Here is a 13,399-nt window from a genome sequence, read left to right as displayed (position 1 = left end):
CAAATTTGCATGGGGCAGAGGTGTGTGTGTGTGTTTGTGTGTGTGTGTGATGTCTGGCATAAGCTTCCTACGGCAAGCCTACTCTCCCATTACAAAATCCTATGCCCGTACAAACTGTAAAACATTCCATACAGTAAATGTGTGCTGAACAGTGCAGCATACATACAATGAGTGGAATGTTTGGAGAAGCAAAAACCTTTCTTTGTTAGTACATGCTTGAAGGAGACATTATTTTTTATAGAAAGCCCAGTCTGACTATCTTAGTAGATCAGGCTTTGTATCAATAAGTATGGGTGCTTGCGTAGTAACAGTCAAGTAACACCTCCTAGACACAAAGTGATGCAAAGCCTGCAGAGTGCTTTTTGCACTGAACAAGAGCACTTTTGCAGCCCAAAATATCTTTTTGCTGGAAAGTAAATAACCTAGCAGAAGTTTGCAGTGTTTTGCTCACTTTACATGGCTTGCTCCGGCTCAAATCCTTAAAAGAACTGTCACACATTGTTTTTGGGGATCTGGGCTAATCATTCCAAGGAAGATATGATGCTCTCACTTGTTTGGGTTGAAATTTCACTTATGTATTTGGGTCCATTTTGTACAACTTCTCATAGGCCTTTTGGCTCTCTTTGAACAGCTTTGTGGTAGCTCCTTCTTCTTGTCACTTCCACACTGTTTACGCTCAAAGTAATGCATGGTTCTCTTCAGTGTTGTACTACGATTGTTGCTTCAGAGTGAGGTGAGCACATACAATGTGGATGGGATATTGTAGTAAATATTCTGCATCAAAGTTTCAGGGTCCGATGCAATAAAAATGTTGGTTAGACTTTATTGTCTGGGATCTCCAACCTTTCAGCACTAATGGGTTTGTAGTGCCTTAGTCTGTAGGGCTGCATCATCAGACTGGGGTGGGTTTACGAGGTGATGGAAAATAATCACAGTAAAAATTGTACCACACACACACACACACACACACACACACACACAAGTGTGCGTACACCACATCTACACACACACACACACACACACACACACACGAACACACACACATACCTTAATCAAAATGGGAAGGGAGCTGATAGTTGCAGTCAACACAGGGCCAAGTACTGAAAGCAATGATACCTTTGATCATTTACAAAACATACATTTTGGAAAATATATAAAAACGTGTTGAAAGACTGAAACATAGTTATGGGAAAATAATGCCAAGTTGTATTACACCCAGCCATGACTGTAGCTGCCTCACCAAAAAACACAAACACATGCATAAACATAGACACACACACACAAATGCCAATCATTATGCTCTGACAGGACCAATGATCCCATACTTGTATCAAGGTTGATATCATGCAAATGATCCCACCATCAGTCATATGGATATAACCACAATAAATACAATAGTAATAACATACCAGTACATACGCTCACTGTTACAAGAGAAGTAAAGTGACTTTCTACAAGTAATTTCCAAAGAAATACAGGTCTGCAAACCAGTCAGTGCCCTGGGTATTAACCCTCAAGATTGTAAATGGCTAAAAGCTGCCACTGCCTCATCATACCACCAGATTACATACATCTCCACCTCCTTGTGTAAAGAAAAATAGAAAAGGACGGGCACAAGGCCCAGCTGTTGTTCACTTGCTCTTACAACACAGGGCACACACATATAATCTGGACAGAAGGGTGACAAAGGTATTAGAAGCACTCTTTTCTTAACTTTTTTACACACACATAAATGGAGCTACCTATTGCATCGTGCAAATATTTCAAAATTGCGATTATTTGCGCGTGTATTGGATAGTGATTGCCCCGTTACAAACTACACTCCTAAGACTGTTTTATGTGTTATGTGCTCATGGTTGTTGTGAGTATCCACCATGAAACATGAAATCCTCAGTTCTGGCAAGAGTTAAATATATCAACCGGACATGTCTGTCATCTAGAACTGTCTTTTAGCCATGTTGTAGAGCACAGTGTCTGAGGTGCAGCATGGCTAATGTTAGTTTCTATTTTTCAGTGTGTGTATCAAAGGTTATATTAGGGTGAGAGGAGGTCTGCCACTCTATCACAAGGATGATGTCATCAGTGATGTCATTTGAGATGTCATCAGTGATTCCATGAGTGATGTCACTGACCATGTCATGAGTGATGTATTATGTGACGTCATCAGCAGTGCATCGCGGGCGCGCGAGTTATAGTTAGCTGAACTAACTATAACGGGGGAATTTCACTGGTATTGTACAAGTGAAATGTCCAACTAACTATAACGCCTCTGAAACCTATGGTTTTTTCAGTGAATTTCTAAGGTTTTTTAAATGCTGGTTTCTAACTATGCCTACAGAGGTAGAAAATGTGAAGAAAGAAGAAAAAACGCACAGAAAGAAGGAAAAGAAATGCAGAAAGAAGCAACAGAAGTCCTCAAAGACGAAGAAAAGTGCAGGAAGAAGCAAGACATGTGCAGAAAGAACCAACAGAGGAGCAGAAAGAGGCCTTGTTACAAAATCATCCTGTGCCCACAACTTTTTCAGACGGGTATTGGTGATAACTGACTCTGACTTACCAGGCCTAGAGCCAGTGGTATGCTAAAAGACACTAAGAATACAGTGAAAACACCTACGTACACTAGGGAACACTATGCGTTGGGGTACCCCTGTGATTAGCATTACCTCCTCTGTAAGCCCCTAGTACATAATAGGGCAGGGGGATTAAAACTACTTCTTAAAAACGCGCCATGGGGCGCGTTTGCACACTGGTGAAGGGAGGGGGGGCTGAGGTGACATGTGTGCAAACACGCCCTGTGCCGTTTTAAGGGGTCAATTATGATGGAGGAAGGATCGCCACCGCCATGCAGGCAGTGGCGATCCGTCCGCCATCCTTGCCCGTCCGCCACCTATTTCCCCCGCCATATTATAATGGTAAAGGTCTAATATGGTGGCGGTGTCTATCAGACACCGCCAGCCACATTAGGATGGGCTGAGGGGAATGCCTTTACGTGGCGGCAATGCCGCCACGAAAAGGCATACGTCCTTGCTTTGGAGGCCCGTTGCGGGCCCCCAGGGTGAAGGGGGGTTGGGGGGTGCACATGGGGGGTCCCTATGGTACCCCCCTGCGTTTCAAAATCAACATGGCAGGCACCGCGAGGTGCCTGTCATGTTGTGCTTTGAAACGCACAACGTGCATTTTTTGCATTGCGGCGGGAGGTACTTTCAGCACCGCCCGCCACAATGTAAAAAATGCGGGATGCACCCGCCACTGTGGCGGGTGGATCCTAATTCGAGGCACGGGACATCCGCCCCTGTGGCGGACGGTCCCGTCCTCCGACAGGATGGCGGACGGACTTTGTCCGTCCGCCATCCTAATTGACCCCAAAGTTGGGGGATAAAGTCCCCTTGAATTCTGAGGGTCTCTGGTGTCCAACTAGCCCACCAGGTACCTCCAGTAAGCACCACGGAGCTGCGTTGCAGAGAGGTGTAAAAAGGGGCATGGCCTCTAAACCCCTCTCTGCAAGGCAGCTCGCTGGCGCATACTGGAGGCTCCTGGTGGGCTAGTTGGCCCCCAGGGACTCCCAGTATTCAAGGGGAATTACTTCCCCATCTTACAACGTGCTAGGGGGCGCGTTTGCAGAGTGCAGCAAGGAGGGGGTGGGGCCTCTGGCACGATGCCGGCACTTTTTAGTTCTTTATTTTTTTTAAAGGGCTGTGTGGCCCGCTTCTTTTTCTATTTTATGGGCCATGGGGACCCCATTCCCCAGGGCCTGACCCCCATTAAAAAAAATATATATAAATGTTACGGGAAGGGGGGCCGCGTGGGCCCCTCTCCCGTGGCCAATTCCAGCCCCAGGACCCCATCCCCCAGGGCATGGCCAAATATTAGTTTTTTTATTATGAAGGGGGGCTGCGTGGCCCCCCTCCTAAGGCCTCTATTGGCCCTGGGGACCCCATCCCCTGGGACCGGCCTTTATTTATTTATTTCATTTTTTTCTTTGGGAGGGGGCCGCATGGGCCCCTCCTGGGCCACTTCTGGCCCCAGGAACCCGATCCCCCGAGGCCTGGCCATTCCTTTTTTTTTCAGAGGGGGGCAGTGTGGCCCCCCTCCTCAGGCCTATAATGACCCCGGAGACCCCATCCCCCGGGCCAGCCTGCCTTTTAAAAAAAAATGTTTTAGGGGAGGTGGGCTGCGTTCAAAGCCACAAGGGGTGGCGGTTCATGGGTCTGCGGGGGGCCGTGTGCCCCCGCCAATCTTTGTACAGATTGGGGGCAGTGTGGGGGGGATTGGGTCCCCCCACATATTTTTCTTTCTGCCCCCGGGACCCGGCTTATCCGGGGGCTTTCTTTAAACGAGGCAGGGTAGCCCGCGCTTCGTTTTTTTATTTTCATGCCAGATCCACAGATCCTCCGCATTTTAAAAACATACAAAAAAGATTTGGGGCCTTGGAGGTCCTTATGGGATGCCCTAAGCAGGCCTAGGGGGTCAGGGTGTTTCTACCCTGTCCCCTTTTCTTGTTTTGCGCATTAGTTTTTCTTTTTTCTTGTGCCTCGGTTCTACTGAGGCAGAAGATGGCTGCCAATACTTCCTGGTTTGGAGTGTTGACAGCCATGAAGCTCGTGATCGGGAGGGTGCGAGGATCCTGGGCACCTCTATATATATCTTTTTTTTATTTTGATTTTCTCAGCAACTACTGAACGGATTTACACCATTCAACAAAAAGAGTTCTTTCTGAACCACGGGCTACCTTTTTTGCCAAATTTGGTGTAATTCCGTTCAGCAGTTCGGACTGTAGCCGTGTCTAAAGTTTCCTATGGAAAATAACATAGAGAAATCACGTTCTGGGACCCCGCTTTTTTCTCGGCCCCCGCTTGCCGAATCACCCTGAAACTTTTAAGATAGGAGCGGACAGGAGAGCCCCACGGCTTTTGAAAATTTTGCGAAGATTCGTCAATCGGCGCCAAAGTTATTGGGAATAGAATGTTGAGATTTTTCTATGGTAACTAGGTCCTAACTATAACTACCTACTGGCGACTGCCAGTAGGTGATATATATATATATACATATATATATATTAGAAAAGATCTCTTGTGGGAGGACCACCGAGGATGCCGACCCCGAAGAAGCTTGCGGTTGTATAGATACTTACCTATACAATATTTTGGTAGTAGATATTTAGATGATATATGTGTCGGACAATATTTCATCCAATGCATTCTGGTATTATACCCTAATAGCATGTGTCTCATCTTCATGGTCCTTAATTTAAAACCATCTTTCAACGATTTGTCATTTCCGAGCAACAACAACTTCAAATCAATTTTTAATGATGATAAATAGATACGAGGTTTAGTGTGGTCAGTATGTAAGTACTCCATCTATCCTTAGTAATACTATAAAAAGTTGTATGTACATGTAAATGGGGCTGGTTAGAAGGATGATACCCTTAGGACTCCATGGCACTCTCTCACAGTGTGTTCCTGTTGCTCAGATCAGTTTTTTGGCCACCATCTGTGCTCCTGCAGTGGAGGCTGCAGTGGAAGGGCCTAGTGAGAGGGATGTGATGGATAAAGATCATGTTTTTTGGTGCTGTTCTTAAACCCCTATCTTAAGTCACTCTATCCAAAAAGCACTCGCTTTGTTAGCTTTTTGTCATTGGTTGTCCAGAAACAATATAAACCCCTCTTTAGTCTGCAGCCAGCACGTCCACATGATTTAACACAATGATGTACTCCTCTATATGCAACAAAAGCCTGAAGTCAAGCTGAATCAAGAGACCAAAGACACTCTCAACTGCAAAGCCAACACGTTCTCAAGACTGAAGCAGATCTAGCCGGAATGTATTCTAAGAGTCCAGCAACTATTGCCAAAAGTGAACTACCAGAACCCTTTCTCCTCTCAGAAGGCAAAGAAAGGACCATGAATTTCTTTAGTCTGGAAAGAAACATTGACCACAGATTTGTCAACCTGTGTAACAAAAGCAGTCCACACCCCAATAGCTAGAGTAGAAAATGAAATCATAAGAGATACTAACCACATAACTGGCTATTCAATAGCTGGTTTCCTTCTAGACAGCTGTTTCCCACCAGAAGCAACAGCCCTGTGTCCCATCTGCATTGAATTAGGAAACATTTCTGCTCACTTGGTCGAGGAACATTTTATATGTAATGCTCCGAAATACCATGATTCACTAAGTGGTTTAAACATAAGAACCCGTTTCCAGCGGTGTTTGTAACACAACATTTATCTGGCACTATTTTCTTCACAGCAAGGCCCTTCCGTGGGCCATTTTTTATAATCTGGTGCCCTCTTGAGGTTATATGAGGTGATGCCGTGAGACAGCTTCACCGGCTCTGATCTCACAGAGAGCACTCCATTTTCTATAAAAAACAAACTCATACTTCGTGTCTGTGAGGCTCGTTTCCTTTTAAGAAGTGAGCAGAATACTAAAGAGAATACATCATATACATCAGAACCTTTTGTCTGGAAGGTAGAAACCCCTTAGCATGCTTGTATTAATCTACTTTAAAGAAATATGCAAAAACGTGTTGCTAAATCCTTAATACGCCTCAGAGAGGGACATTAGCTCTCGGTGTTGCTCTGATCATTGTCAATGTACAAGGGTTTTAGCCAAAACCGTTTACTATATAACTTTTCCAGCAATATGTGTGGCATACACGATCTCCCTCGACATTTCTTTTGACCATTCTTTCCATAAATATACATTTTGTTCCATCTATTAGGAAATCTCATCTATGGTGGGGTCAAGAATTTGTTTTTGCTTTGCCTATAAAGGGTCTTTCACCTTTCTTTTCTCTACGAGATGCACTTTATTATTAGTTAAAGTGACACTTTATCCGGATTTCGTTAATTCAACAGTATTTACAAAATATGTTGAAGTATGCACTTAGAAAGGTGTATTAATCTAGTTTTCTCAAGTTTCATAGCTTCAAGACAATCTGACTAATAAACTACCATGGAATGCAAAAACGAAGAAAAGTGTTTTTCTATTTAAAGAGACTTTCTTATTACAGTATGCCACTTACGTTTTTTTCCTTGTGAATTGCCAATAGAATAGGAAACAGAAGCACATGAATACCGCTACTGTCAGCAGAAGGGCGGTTGATAAGAAGATTATAAGATCATCTTTCCTAATGACTCCCACCTTGGTTTTCAACACTCCTTCACACCCATTATCTTGCATATTCATGCCTGAAGAGATCAAAAAACAATACAAATATGTATTACTAACATGCCTTGTGAAAGTGAAACAGAAGCTATAGGGATCTCTACCATTTTAATAATCATGGGGAGCTACTGAGAATGTAGGGGTCTGTGTACGGAAAAGGCAAATAGTTTGCCAGGGAAGGAAGCCACAACATGGCCAGGAGAAACAAATGTCTCCAAAACAAGCAAAGCACAACCAAACTAAGGACACTGACAAAAATAAGGCCAGTGTGTGGCGGCGTACCCTCTCACCACATGGACACAGCTCTATCACTCTGTCTTAGATAAACAAGTCCCAGCATACAGACTCCAACAGGATATTTCCAATGACAAAAGACTAACAAATTGAACCACTGTCTAATTAATTGGGGTTAAGAGATCTATAGCATTGCAGAGCCCAAGAGCTGGAATGTGGGCTTGCCTTGTGAGGTGGTGAAATCAACACCCTTTCACTGTGCATTAATAGTGAACCTGCCCAGAACCTGCACACACCATTAAGTTTGCATTGAAACGTGAGAGGATACGTGTCTCTTACCCAAACAGTGAGAAAACTATGGTATTAGTATTATGTGTTCTCCAGAATCAGAGGATGGCAACCGTGTACATAGACTGGTAGTGCCATAGAGGGGCCTTAACATAAGCCACTGCACTTAAATGGACCGTGCTTTACCATCTCTATGCAGTAGGCTCTATGGTTCATGGTGGTTGGTCCCATGAGAGAGGCTACGTCACAGCTACAGTCCACACGCCCAGCACTGGGCGTGGTATGACATGGCTCAGTGGACGCTAGTAATGCCACGCCCAATACAAGGTGTGGGTACACCATGTATCCAACAGGGCACAGTAGCCTCCTTTAAAGGTGGCAATGAGCAGAACTGATTGAGATACACATGGAGCATTTTCAATATCTCATGTAATTATGCCATGGAGTCCATTGGAGCAAAGGTATCATCTTCAAGTAATATACTGCCACAACTGTAGAATATATTGTTATGTCAGTAACCAATGGCATTTCAGGATGATTTTGGATGATATGCCTTTCATTGAGCTTTTATGTGGCCATTTACATCGGGGTTATTGCTACAGGAATGACGTGCTCATTGAGATGTGTGTTGGTAGCTGTGTAGTTGTTTTAGGAGCTGCTTAATTTACAGGAAGGCTGGCTTATATACCTTTGTACTTCTCGGCTACAGATAGTTTTAGACATCTGTTGGTCAGACCTATTGTTTCCAATATACATAGAGTGCGCTTTGTGTCAGCCCCTTGCACTTGATTAGATGGCTGTGTTGTCAATCTCAGCCTGTCTCTCCTTGATTCAATGGCTTTCCTCCTGCCTCTTGTGACCTACCCAGGATCATTTTCGGTCTCGCAGTGTTCTGATTGGTTAACTTGTATTAATCCATCCATTGCTGACATTGCTTGCATTCAAGGAAATACCCTTTGCTATTATTTTAAGCACTCCATGGGGATACAAGTTCTTAGGTACTCTCTCCCCTGTGTCACACTTCCTCCTTCACTTTCTCCTATCCCGCCTTGCTCTCGGTGTTGCTTACCCTCTCACCCTAGCCTGGCTGTTGCTTGCCCTTTTCCCCTAGCTTGGCTGTTGCTCGCCCTGCCCTTCCAGCATTCGTTTTTTAAGATGCCCACCACCTTGCCTCCATTGTTCCACTATAACCCCCACACTTCAGTTTCATTTTATTATTGATTAACTTTTTAGCACTCCCTGTCACTGCCACACTGTCAGAGGTAATCCATCTTAAAACATGTTTGTGTGCGGACACATTGGCTGCAGACATCGAGAAAGAGGTTTATATTATTATAACAAATGTGCACATATCCACTAGAGACATCATTGATTGGGTTTATTTAAACATTACAAATGCATTCATATATAGCTGACCTGGAAGCACGTGCACCCATGGAATACATATTGTAATGGAAAAGTAAATTAGAAATATTTATTTTGAAGCATTTCTTTATTTTCAGTTCAAGAAACATGAGGTTTGGACGTTATAATGCTGGCATTTTCAAGAGCATGCATACAGCAGATTAACATAAGACACCAACAAGTACTGCACAGTGACATATGATAAAAACTGAAAGTCCAAATGAGGGCCCAAACAAGAAGACCGAAACACGAAAACTACAACTGGAAACTTAAGAAGGGTCTGCCAGTAAGCCTGCTAGGCACTGTCATCATTCCATTCCATATTTTACAAACTTGCCTCCTATTTCTGAATAACATGGCACCTAGTGAACTGCAATCAGGTACATGAAGAAATCCAGTAAATGAAGAATAATATGGGAAACACAGAGAAGAACAACCAAGAAGGGGTGGTTGTTTGAACACACCAGAGACCACCTGCTGTTCTAGGGAATTGAGTGGAGGTCTGGCTGGTGTCAAGGATTCGGCTTAGCAAGATGGAGAGGGTGGGAAAGTGGAAAGGGATGGAGGCGGGCGATAAAGAGGTGGCCGAAAGATGGAAGCCCTGGAAAGATGGAAGCCCTGATCCTAGCAGCAGCTAGCTATATCACTTGGGCTCTTCAGAGACACTATCAAAATTCCCATGTACCACATAGAAGATCTCAGTAAACGGCAGGACGCAGCCAGGGAAAAAGGGTCTCCGTGCCATGGCATACCACAAGAGTGGGGTAGAGCCCGGCTTCAGGGATACAGGCACAACAACAAGCAAGGCGGTTCTAAAAAAGCTTGGAAAGTTTCCACCCATATAAAACCATTAGACAATATATTCCCTCTTTTTACAAGTATAGTAAAACATATCACAATGTATGTGTGACGTTGTTTTATTCTTGATAGTTATCTTCAGTCACTATTTGTAGTGAAACAGCCAACATGTCTCACCCCTTTGTGGCACACAGGTCTAGGGCTTTCTCAACGCTGTAGGTATGTACAATGAAGATTGCTATCAAATTCATCCTAATTATGTTGAGGACATGGCTTAAGTTATGGTTTTACCTACAATATGTGATATTACCAGTGTTTCACACTCGGTGATGTACAGCAAACGTGTAAGAATCCTATCGACATGGATGTGAAAGTGGTCTTGGCAAGTTGTACAGTTTAAAGCCATAAAAGTGATCTTCCACTTATAGCATCATTTTGGAAACAATCGATCAGATAATTTGGGTTAAGTATTATGCACGGGGTTGTAGTACGTTGGGCGGAAAACAGGTGGATTATATATGCAAGTGCTCATTATACTATGTTAAACTATAGAAAGTATGGTTCTAATGAATTACCCAAGGTGGGTGGTTCTTTACCAGATCATCTAGTTCGGAGTTGTTAGTAAAACCTTCGTCTGTTGGCGGAGGATGGAATATTGTTTAACAGGGTTTGGAAATGTCACACTCAGTTTTACTGAATTGTTAGGTGAAAGGGTGCAAATAGTCCTTAATGGAATATACCATGTAAGATAAATGGCAATCTAAGAAAGAATGGTCATGAGTGTTTTTACTTTATTCTGATTAATGTTTGAGGATTGGGATGCATTGAGATGTATGAATCTGATACTTTGAATTGCTGATTTAAAAGGACAGAAAGCAATAGCGGTGGGAGACAACATGAATTAAGCGGTGGTCAGAAAAGGGGGGCCTATATGTCTTTTCTGGAAATCAGAGGACCGAGGGCCTGATTCACATAGGAAAACGTACATTTTTTTGAAAGTTTACAATTTTCTGTTATTCACAAACTACAAATTTAATTTTACTAATAGTAATTTTACAACTGTAGAGTCTCTACACATAAAATGGCAGGCCTGTCGTATTTTTTTTTCCGCCTGCACTGCGCCTGTGCTGTGCTTAAGAAAGCTATCTAAAAGTGCCTTGAAAATGTTCAAATACAACCTTCTTAGAAAACACCCCAAAATCTTCTTTTTGGACCCCTTCTTCAACACCAAGAAAGGCGCTATAATCAATAACCTCATATTCTTCACAAGAAGGATAGCCAAATGGCGGTCTGCCTTTTCTAAACTACTAACTATCCATGTCCATAAAAATATCCCTTACGGAACCAGGATAACAACAACACCCGCACAAAACCTCAGAGCCACCCTGAACATGACATCCTACAAAAATGGCACTGTTCTTATTCAAGCAGCTAACAAGAGATATAGAACTATTCGACAAATACTTTCTCACCCTAAAAACCCACACATTTCTCCCCACCCTAACGCACCACAGGACCTTTCCACACCCTCCATCCCCTGTTCTCATGAAGATCAGAGTCCCCCTCCCCTACCCAAAATCTATGAAAGAGGCAACAACAACTCACCTCCTTTAGAGCTCCTTTAGAGCTCCCTCTTCACCTACACCCTCAAATTAAATCATCTTCAGAACCAACAACGCCCCTCCCGTTATGTCCAATCTCCGACCTTCTGCATCTCCACACTCCGCCACCCCCCCATCCCCACTACTCTCACCCTCCTCCACACCCTCTACCGACCGCTGATGACACCCACCACGACACAGCCACTCTATCGAGTCAGATTAAAACCCCCAGCCAGAATATACCCCTATCATTATCTACTACCCTGCTCCCGCTCCCAGCTACACATACCCACCACACTACCCACACAGACATCAAACCCCTCAGCAATACTACGCCCAGCCCTCCCTGCCCGCCGATCCTGTCCCCTCCTCCTCCCTATCATCCCTTTGAACAAGACCAACTCATAACCCAGTCCTACCTCACATCTAGGAAACTATAGTACATTATATTAGATATCAAAAGCTACTTGCTGAAAACTCTCTTTCCAAACTTACCCATCTTCAACACTCTCTAATGGCAGTCAACAATGTGATAAAAACTATCCCCCTGCCTCTGAATAATTGACACCTACGCACTTGCAAACTCCCCAACTACCTAATGGACCAAGAAATCCAAACCCTTATACTGTCATACAAATCCCCCGCTTTCCACATCACTAATGAAGAAGAATTCTCTAATCTCCCAGTCCCCATCATCCCAAACAGAACATCACATCCAAAACACAGAGGAATAAACCTGAACAACCTCCAATCCAAAAAACCCCAACCACAAAATTCATGTGCCGACCGTAAAGAATTCCTCAAAATCCATCTCCTGCCTTCTCCTAAACTGCCGTTCAGCCTTAAAACATGCCTTGGACATCGCCAACCTCACCCTGAACATGAAAGCGGACATAACCATCCTCACGGAAACTTGGCTCAATGAATCGTCCACCCCATGACTAGACTTTCTAGTCCCCCCCAGACTACAACATTATTAGACTAGACAGATCTCTCAAAAAGGGCGGAGGAATAGCCTGAATTCATCGATCCGACATTACCATCTCGAAGTTTCACTCCGAACCCATGGACTCCTGTGAATACCTTGGGATCTCTGTCAAATCAGATAACCACTCCCACAAACTACATATCTGCTACCATCCTCCTGGTAAGAACGTAGTATTTACAGACCAACTTATCGAAATCATTACCACAAACCCTACCCCTCTTTCCAACGACATATTCCTCGGCGACTTCTATCTCCATTGAGAAAACCCCCTTGACAGACAGGTCAACGCCCTCAAAACGTTCCTAGTAAACCATTCCTTGATCCAAGCTATCTCAAAGCCCACTCACTCTAAGGGTGCTACTCTTGACTGGCTCATCTCTAAACAAAATAAATACGATTTAATCTATCTTGATCACCTCTTGTGACTGGTCAGACCATCACATCATCACCTTCCAAATTTCCTCCGCTACCAAGAAAACTTTCCCGCAACAAAACAAGCCTACACAATGGATAAGAAACACAAAAAACCTCGAGTGGCACAACCTAGCCTCCCACTGTGAGAAAGCCCTCATCCCCCCAACATGTCTGACGTCAGTGACCTCACGGATCACTACAACTCCACTATGACCAAGGTCTTTGACCATGCTGCTCCACCTAAACTCAAACGAATTCCAGACAAAGACAAAATCCCTTGGTTTAATGGTGCCCTGAATGAAGAAAGACTTAAACTCAGATCATCAGAACGGAAATGGAGACAACATCCCTCCCCCTTCCATCTTAAACAACTTCGAAAACCTAGAAACTTCTATAACAAAAGTATTCTACAATCTAAAAAAGACTTCTTTAGATCAGAACTAGACAATGCCAAGAACAGACCAAAGAAACTCTAGAAATTCTAAAACAACAATCTAACAA

General features: G+C 43.7%; 1 protein-coding gene across 11 annotated transcripts in view; it reads right to left on the bottom strand.

The window, feature by feature from the left end:
• LOC144763708 (uncharacterized) overlaps positions 1-13,399 on the bottom strand; it is a 2,434,724-nt gene that overhangs the window by 49,813 nt on the left and 2,371,512 nt on the right. For 9 of the 11 annotated variants that reach the window (XM_078649561.1, XM_078649562.1, XM_078649564.1 and 6 more), the window contains one exon: positions 7,029-7,194. The exons of the other annotated variants lie outside the window; for them this stretch is intronic. In XM_078649561.1, the coding sequence (XP_078505687.1) occupies positions 7,029-7,194 (166 nt within the window). The remainder of the gene's footprint in view (positions 1-7,028; positions 7,195-13,399) is intronic. 11 annotated transcript variants of the gene reach the window in all.

Source organism: Lissotriton helveticus, chromosome 6 (assembly GCF_964261635.1).
Source record: "Lissotriton helveticus chromosome 6, aLisHel1.1, whole genome shotgun sequence".
In the NCBI taxonomy this organism is placed as follows: domain Eukaryota; kingdom Metazoa; phylum Chordata; class Amphibia; order Caudata; family Salamandridae; genus Lissotriton; species Lissotriton helveticus.
This window is presented reverse-complemented; position numbering and strand designations above follow the sequence as displayed.